At 40.6% G+C, this 9,121-nt stretch overlaps 1 protein-coding gene across 2 annotated transcripts in view; it reads left to right on the forward strand.

Annotated features, from left to right (window-relative positions):
• Positions 1-9,121, forward strand: part of pipox (pipecolic acid oxidase) — a 68,157-nt gene that overhangs the window by 427 nt on the left and 58,609 nt on the right. For both annotated transcript variants that reach the window (XM_034866685.1, XM_034866684.1), the window contains exon 2: positions 4,014-4,162. In XM_034866685.1, the coding sequence (XP_034722576.1) occupies positions 4,014-4,162 (149 nt within the window). The remainder of the gene's footprint in view (positions 1-4,013; positions 4,163-9,121) is intronic.

Raw genomic sequence — 9,121 nt, forward strand, 5'->3', positions numbered from 1 at the left:
GACTCATTTCTGATCTCCACAAACCAATGGGTGACGTCACTCATGCTCTGTCCATTTATATTAACGGTCTATGGTAAAAACGTGAAAAATGTGATACAAACTAATTACATGTGTCTGCTTACATGTGGTATAGCTGTTATCTCTGCAACCCAGACACCAGGAGTAAAATGTTAGACTTTATCCCAGAGTCCGGGTTAAGTGTACCATCCCTGGGGGGAAATGTTACTTCATGATATTAGGATTATGACAAAAAAATATTGAAACTCTAATCCACACCTAAATTAATGTTTAACAAAGTGTGTATGTGTGTGTGTGTGTGTGTGTGTATAATATATAGTATAATAATGCAATTTTTTTTCCACTGCAGAAATCTGACAGCTTTAGTTGCTTTATACATTAAGTTTTCTGCACACAAAACATGTAGTTTATAAAATCTGATGTGTTATTATAGTTGAAACTAGTCAACAATATAAGGGCCTACAAGTCCACAATAAGACCATTAAACACTCAACTGGTTAGAAACTTTCCAATTTCTACAATGTGAGGATTTTTATTGACTTTTAAACTTTACTATTTTTTTCTGATTTACTTTTATTTAAGTAAAGGATCTGAATACTTCCTCCACCACTGACTGCAGGAGACAGAAGTATTAAGACAGTGTACACTATATACATGTACAGGTGTGCATGCTTGAATTAAATAATCATCATCTATGTAGTGGACCAAAGAAGACACAATTAGTGTGATTTGTTTTATTTACGACCTGTCAAAGCTCAGTGTTACTGAGTGTTGCTCTCCCCCCCCAATGTAACTGCATGGATGTAGCAGGAAATTACTTGCATTTTGTGTTAGAACTAGAACATGTTAACATGCCTTAGTGCATTAGCTGCTAATTACTAATTTTAATTACTAATGTTAAGTAGCAGTAATTAGCCTGTGTCTATGTTATCTCCTAAGCTGTACCTATACTCTCCATCTCTGCTGATTGGGAATGATTGAGATTTCTCTTGGCACAGCTATCAGAAGACTTCCAACTTTCAGACACGGTGCTCACGTCACAACTACGTCATCAAGTTCAGTTAGAAGCTGTCAAGTAATGCCTAGCCATCACCAGAAAAGTTCTTTTATTTTCCTTCACTGGTCTCTTCCAGAACAACAGGATCATTAACTGTCTATGGTTTCAGTACTTGAAGCTGGAGCTACTGCAACGCAGTCTGTAGCAGGACTTTGTACTGTCAAAAATCACCAATAAAGGCTTCTAAACCAAATATTACAGAACTGGACATGTCCCAGCTGTAATTTCACCCCAAAATTGGGGAGAAAGGACTAGAATTGACCCCCAAGATTACAGCCATCTTGTGTTAGCATGCAGCTACTTAATATTTAGCATAGGGCTGTAATCAACCAAAGAAAATCTTGCTCGACCAAAGTCGGGGAATTTTCGACTAAAAATCAACTGGGGGGGGGGGGGGGGTTGCGGAGGGGCGGAAAAAAAAGCAAGATTAAATAACTGTACTGTCACGCTGTACTTGACCCTGTAGGCTGTTTGCAGTATATTAAATCGTTTTTGGCCCATTTACTTTGCACTAAAATGCCACTCGTCTGTCGGCTCTGACAGCGCTTCATCGGCGCTCTGGGTCCTCGCACGGAGCGGCTGAGACACGGAGACACGAATAGACTATTAGTTTAAAGCTTTTACTCTTACTCGTGCTGGCGCTGTATATTAACAAGTTCTTAAAACCTCAGCCCTCCACAACAGCAATGGGCCTCATATCCTGAGCAATAAAGTCGACAATTCCTTGCGTGATATTATTTTTGTGTTTGGAGAGACTTATCATCCAGCGCGGTGTGGGTGTGTCTGGGGAACGCTACCGTTGTTGCGCAGGAAGTTATAAAACAATTATTAGACTATGAAACATGGCAATTCTGATATGTTCATATAGCCTACTCAGAACAGACAGGGCAACCAAACGCAGACAGGTTAGCTTACCGTTTTTAGGTGATATGCCATGTTTGTTGTCGAGCTGCAATATGCAAACTGTTACTTACAAACTTTGAATCCAACTTTTTTCCATTATCTATTTTTGTAAAATGCTGCCAAACTGGCAATGTCTTCGACATAGTAGAGGAGGACTGACTGGAAATTTAACAAAAGTCAATAAATATTCAGCAAACCACTAAAACAAGGCTTTCTAGTTCTGTCTTCAATCTGTCTCCAGTGGGTCGGGCTAATCCAACATAAGAGAAAACAAGGGGGGTGTTCTGAAGACAGACTGTTACCTGTGAAACAGGGATGCTCTGAAAACACCCCCATTAGCAATTAGTGCTTTCCACCCGTAGACTATGCTTCCACCTGATGAAATAACACAGCAAAAAAATCAACCAATCAGAATTTTGGTCGAGCCAGAATGTATTGACCAATAAATCGACTAGTTAACTGGGAGATTACAGCCCTAATTTAGCATTAGGCTAATGTTAGATTGTAATTGCAGATAAAGGCTTCTGAACCAAACATACCCAATCAGAAATGTTTCAGCAGTAATGCTTCGTGGTTCGTGTGTCCAATAAATATTACATTTTGTAAGGAAAAATTGTAGCAGAGAAAAAAATCTTGATTCATATTTTTCCCCAAATCGTGCAGGCCTAACTGTCAGCCAAGATGACGTTGTTTACTGTCGTTAACATCTAGCTACATTCTACAATGTTAACACCCCAGTGGCTTTTAAAAACCCACTCCAGTCCATTTTACCTGCAGCAGATTACCAATCGTAGGAGGCCAGCATTGGAATTCTGAACGTTTTAATTTAAGGAATTTCTCTAAAATAGGTTTCATTATTGTAAGTTTTGGCAATGTTTAACAAGAAAATCCAACATTATAACATTGTTGATATGACAGAAAGCATACAAAAAGCATAATATGTCCACTTTAAAGAACTAGAATGACCATACATTACAATGCTTAATATTGCAGTGTATTAAAGCATACACCACATTTTACACCAAAATATGTATTAATTATTAATCAGTGATCACTTTGCGGTAAGTTTACTATTTATTAAAAATTAACCTGTACAATTAAAAAATAAACCAGAATAATCCGAACTGAAATTAATACAATCAGGGCCCCTCGACATGCAGGTTCCTAGAGATAATGCAGGCGCTGCTCAAACAGTTATACAGGTTAATACAAAAAAGTGGCAAGTGAGGGAAGCTTTGTGATGTTTGTCTCAGTCTGATATAAATACTTTTCTCTCCTGTGTTATGGCTTAAGGTTTTGCCAGGATAATCTTTTTAGGTTCCTTATTTATTTATATTTCCTCTGTAGGCCAGGCAGTAAAAAAAAAAGATTTTGTAAGATGAAACAAAGGCTGGAGAAAATAAGAGACAACTTTCACTATCAATGTATCTCTAGGTCAGTCCGGCACAATGGAAACAACCACAACAATGGAGTGCACACACCTGTGGACGGGTTCAGAGAATATAAACCACAGCGCCAGGGTGGCTGCAACTCCGGACTTTATTAGTTGCTTTCCCTGACCACCCTTGGTTATCAAACTATTTTAAGCTAAAATAATTACATAATGTTGCTATAAAGTAGAGATATATTGACACGATATATTGGAAGACTCTCTGATTCTGCCTAAAAGGCTGGTTATTGACATCCGAAAGTATTGGAGTTTATGCAGCAATCCGATTTTGCCCAAAGGAAAATTTACTTTTAAAATATTTTTAAATAAGCAATAATTGTTATAACATTTTTAATAAATCATTTAAATTCCCCCTTTTTGGGCTCATCCCAAAATTGATCCGATCCGTGACTAAAAACCGTGATCCAATTCTTACCATTAGTTTTGTGATCTGTTGCACCCCTACACATCTATCAACTAACACCTGTGTGACATTTTTGGATGTCCACAGACATTTGGCCACTTTTGTGTAAGTTATTCCCACCAAGCCAAGTTATTTGATTTTAATTTAATTTGAACCAAGTTCCATTGTTCATCTTTTTCCAGTTTGTACTGCCCCATAGCCGAGGTAGCTCCCATGGCCAGACCCGCATAATCCGCAAGGCCTACGAGCAAGACTTCTACATCCACATGATGGAGGAGTGCTACGAGCTTTGGGCCCAGCTGGAGATGGAGACGGGTGTCAAACTGTACAGGTAAGCAGTCAGCAGAAACACACAGGTAAGCAGTCAGCAGAAACACACAGAGAGAAAACCCATTAAACGGAACATAACAAAATCTTTGCCAGAACACGGGGATTTGTCACGTTCAAGGTGCTATGTACGCACAAGAGCAGCAACTCAATCTACGGGAGCCATAAATGCATGACTTTCTCATTACCTCTGGCGTCACTGAATCACCCCTTGGCAGCAACCATGCCTCTGATTGTGGAGCAGAGTTTTTTTTCATCATGTTATACCTTTTAGATTTTCCAACGCAAAGCGTGGAGGAATTTGTGTGTTTATAAATATAACAGTGCTATCAAACTGTGAGCAAACCCTCCCCCAGCACTTTGACTTTCCTGCTCATATTACCTCTGTTTGTTCTCAGTGCCAGAGAACTGACTAACATATTGATTCATTATTCATGTCTCAGGGTTATAGCTTATGGAAACAAGCCACGCCGACATTATGTTCCTTAGAAAGACAGTGCGCCTCCCCATGCTCTGTGCACCCAGTCACAGCTCATGATTGATGGGTCCACATTTGAAGGCCACCTGTGCCCTTGGGCATCACAATGAGAAATGGTCAGGCAAGGCTGGTGTGAGCAATGTCTCCCGCTTCTGCTGCTGCCTCTGGGACAGATGGAGCCATCAAAAATAGGCTTGGAGCAAGGCTGAAACCTTTTTATTTTCTTCACATACATGACAACATATGTGCACATCCAGCAGCTGAACTAGTGCCACCAATCACCAAGTCTGACAGGTTAGACTAGATGAGGTATCATATTTACGATCCTACATTCGCGTGGCTTTTCCTTCCCCCGTCACACACTCGTAAACACACAAGCACACAGGGAGACATAGTCATAAAATGTTCTGATGAATGGCTGAAGCCTTTAGCCAGGGTTGTCTGTGCCTTATGGCTCCTGACAGATGTCGGAGTAGCCTTAAGAAAGCACTGCTGGCAGAGGGCGAGTCAGCCACCTATCAGGCCGATGAATTAGAGCCTGTGTTTCACAACCTCTCCCTCTGGGACTCAATGACTTAACACTGGAGCTGCAATGATTGGCTGTATTATTGTCTACTGGTCATACCATGTCCAGTCAGATGTCAATGTTTTATAGGTTCATTCCCATTTATTACACTGGGGTTTTGATGAGCCTGACTTTTCTTTTTTGTATTTATTTATTTCTTAATTGTATTTTATAAGGATGCACTGATACCACAAGTACTTACATCTTGGTACTTGCCGATACAGAGTACCGATACAAGTACTTAATAATCCCTCAGATGATTTTGGCCTTCTCTGATATTGTTGTCAATTAGAACAAAGCAGTATTTTCAATGTACCATGACTTTTTCCTATTCAAAACTCAGTTCCTGGGCCCTGACATTTCCCCAGACTAGTGTCAATAAAACAAGTTACATAATTCCTAATATCAAAATACTGAGTGAAGTTCAGAAAGAATGAACAACGGCAAGTCTGATGTCATTCACGTGCATATTAAGTAGCCATGCGGATTTATCAATCCAGCGGGGAGGAGGGTTGGTTTAGCCCAGCAGCTAAGTTCACAAGATTTTGAAATTTAAAGACTTGTGGCATAACAGTCTATAACAGTCAAAACAGTTAGACTATACACCGAGATCTTTCTTTTCAGCCTGTGCGAAAAAAGCTCTACTAGCTCTATAAATAGCTCTATTTACAGAGTACCACTGTGTAGAAACCTTATGCAAATTGAAATATATATATATATATATATATATATATATATATATATATATATATATATATATATATATATATATATATATATATATATATATTCATGTTTATGCCCGTTAAGCTGATGAGAGACATGGAGCTAACACCGCTACTCCAAATATCAGTGGTGAAGTTTACGGGCAACAGGTTGCTAATGTGTTTTTTCACAAAGCAGCTTTGTAAACACGGTTTCTGTGATGTGGTGGCGACTGGTAATCTCACGGCTCCAGTACACTGAGAAGACGTTGAAACACAGTAATATTAACCATTGACAATGGCTGATCGCCAAGTGCAATCGTGCATTGGGCAAGAGCCTAGTTATTTTTTTTATTCAGCCAAAAATGTCCAAATGGTTGGCATTGCTCTTCTTCGGTCGCCTATACGTGCTTGACGGAGAAGTAATTGACACATTGCTGACATGGCACATATTCAACCACACAGCCACTTCTGCAGTGCAATTTTCAACTGAATGGTTGCAAATTACTGGGTTAGCTAAAGTAACTTTGAAGAAAAAAGTGAGCCTACTTGGAAATTATTTTCTTGGATTCAGCAACACAGAGAACCTGTTATGGCCATGGTCATCTAATATATCCGTCCTGATAAAGTAAGCTCAAATGTAATTCTAAAGAAACCTAAGAAGAAAAAAATCCCATGCTGATATAGTTAACTTTAACAGAGGAGAAACAGAGAGCATCCTGACACGATGACAGCCCAGAACATCACTAATACTCATCTACTGAGCATCAGTGCTATAGGTGAGATGAGGTAGCTGCGCAGAACCCAAAGGATATTAAAAGACAACACACACCTAGCCACAGCCGGTCCCCCCTGCTTCCGTCTGCCAAGAGATACACAAGTATCCGTTGCCGTACCACCGGACTAAAGAGCTGCTTCATTTCTCAACCCCACTTCACCCTCCACACCGTATGTGGCGTTCAAGGGCAGCTAATATATAGCATTTTTCAGGATAAAACTTTTTGTGTTTGTACTAGGACATGTTTACATGCTTCAATGTAACCCACTTTGTTTTTCTCATACTGTCCATGTTTGCTGCACCTGTATTCACCATCTGTATGAGAAAAAAAGCCCAGTCTGCTATGATTGGCCGTAGTGTTTTCTTGAATCTGCGCTCCGCTCCATCGCAGTCTCCGCTGTTGTTTCCAGTGTTGCCAACTTAGAGACTTTGTTGCTAGATTTACTTTTTTACAAAAGCGACTGGCAACAAATCTGGCGACTTTCTGTAGTCGAAAAGACAGCAAATTTCTGTAAAATTTCTGTTGCCAGTATGGTCCAGCGAGCACGCAAGGTATTTCTTTCATGTGGCCGCCAAAACAGTCACTTCTCTCTTCTGTTCTGTGACTGAGGAGCAGAGGACCAGTCTCTTCCCTCTGTGCTCTCTCCTTGTCCACATTGTGAAGCCACACTGTGCCCAGGCATGTAGAAAGGGGAGAAGGGACAAGGTGGGGGGGGCCGGTGTAGGTAGGAGAGACTGCAGGACGCGATTGGAGAAAGACGTTGCTGAGCTGGCTTGGCCCTGGGCAAGTCACTCTTCTTTGAGAATTCTTTATTGATCTTCTTCCTTCTCTCAAAAATTCCAAAGGGGGGGGGGGGGTAAACATAATACAACTTTGTCTCAGCCACATAGCATCGTTTGCAACACGGTAATACAACAGAGACCATATTTATTGGTATTGATTTCAATGCTGATTGATTGAACACCAAAGATTCTATTGTACCTTTTAAATAATGTTTCCAAAATCATTTTAGTGGTTCATTAACCACTGTTTGAATGAGACATAAGAATAATGGTAACAGTAATGGACAATTCCTGTAAGGGGAACAAAGAGGAAAAATGCTTTGGTGCCTACTGTGAAGGGGCTGGTTGACAAACAAGTAGCTAATGCTAGGTCTATAATGTTAGCTAATTATTGGTGGTAACATAAGATTACAACATCATTCAACACTCTATTATTTTAAGTATGATTGTTTTAACTACGGTTAACAACTCCGGGCTAACTTACTCATTCATCAGTAACGTTAACGGTATAGATAGACGACTAATCTAATGGTAATTGGTAAAGATGACTAGCACATGCCTGTCTGTCTGCCCTATTCAATTCAATTCAATTTTATTTATAGTATCAATTCATAACAAGAGTTATCTCAAGACACTATACAGATAGACCACACTCCAGAATTTACAAGGACCCAACAGTTCTAGTAGTCTCCTCCAGAGCAAGCAACAGTGCGACAGTGGCGAGGAAAAACTTCCTTTTAAGCAGAAACCTCGGTCAGACCCAGGCTCTTAGTAGGCGGTGTCTGATGGGCCGGTTGGGGTTGGAATGAAGAGTGGCAATAACAAAAATAGACAAAAATGTGTAGTCTGTAGCAGTTCTTTGTAGTAGTTTGCGGCATAGCAGGACGCTGTGCGGCATTACAAGGCACAGCAGGACATAGAAGGGCACTGCAGTGTAGCAGTAGAACATGGCATCACAGAACATGGAGCGGGAACAAGGCGACAGATGCTACCCTGATTTTGGAGCCTCTCTGATCCCAGGGAACATTCTGGGGAAAAAAGAACATAAGGACTCCGGGGAATGACTCCCCAGAGCTAGGTTAGTAACAAGCATTTCTGGGACATGGATGCACATAAATGAAAAGATGGAAAGATAGAGGAGAGAGGAGCTCAGTGTATCAAAATAAGTCCCCAGCTGTCTAAAACTATTATTACAGCAAAAACCAAGAGAGACAAGGTAAAGAGAGCTCCAGCCCGGTCGGGCTAGAACTCTCCCCAACCGGATCGGGCTGTATGCCAAGTCTCCATTTAGTTTTATTATATTCTTGATTACATGATATATAAATCTGACAACTATGAAGAGAAGCAGGTGGCCCGGGTTAGGCGGACGCTGCGACTCCTCACTCCCTAACAATATTCAATTCTATGCCCTAACTATAAGCTTTATCAAAAAGGAAAGTCTTAAGCCTACTCTTAAACGTGGAGACGGTGTCTGCCTCCCGGACCCAAACTGGAACCTGGTTCCACAGGAGAGGAGCCTGATAGCTGAACGCTCTGGCTCCCGTTCTACTTTTAGAGACTCTAGGAACCACCAGTCTTCCTGCATTCTGGGAGCGTAGTGCTCTTGTAGGGTTGTAAGGTATTATGAGCTCTTTAAGATAAGATGGAGCCTGACC

This window comes from Etheostoma cragini, chromosome 3 (genome assembly GCF_013103735.1).
Source record: "Etheostoma cragini isolate CJK2018 chromosome 3, CSU_Ecrag_1.0, whole genome shotgun sequence".
Classification (NCBI taxonomy): domain Eukaryota; kingdom Metazoa; phylum Chordata; class Actinopteri; order Perciformes; family Percidae; genus Etheostoma; species Etheostoma cragini.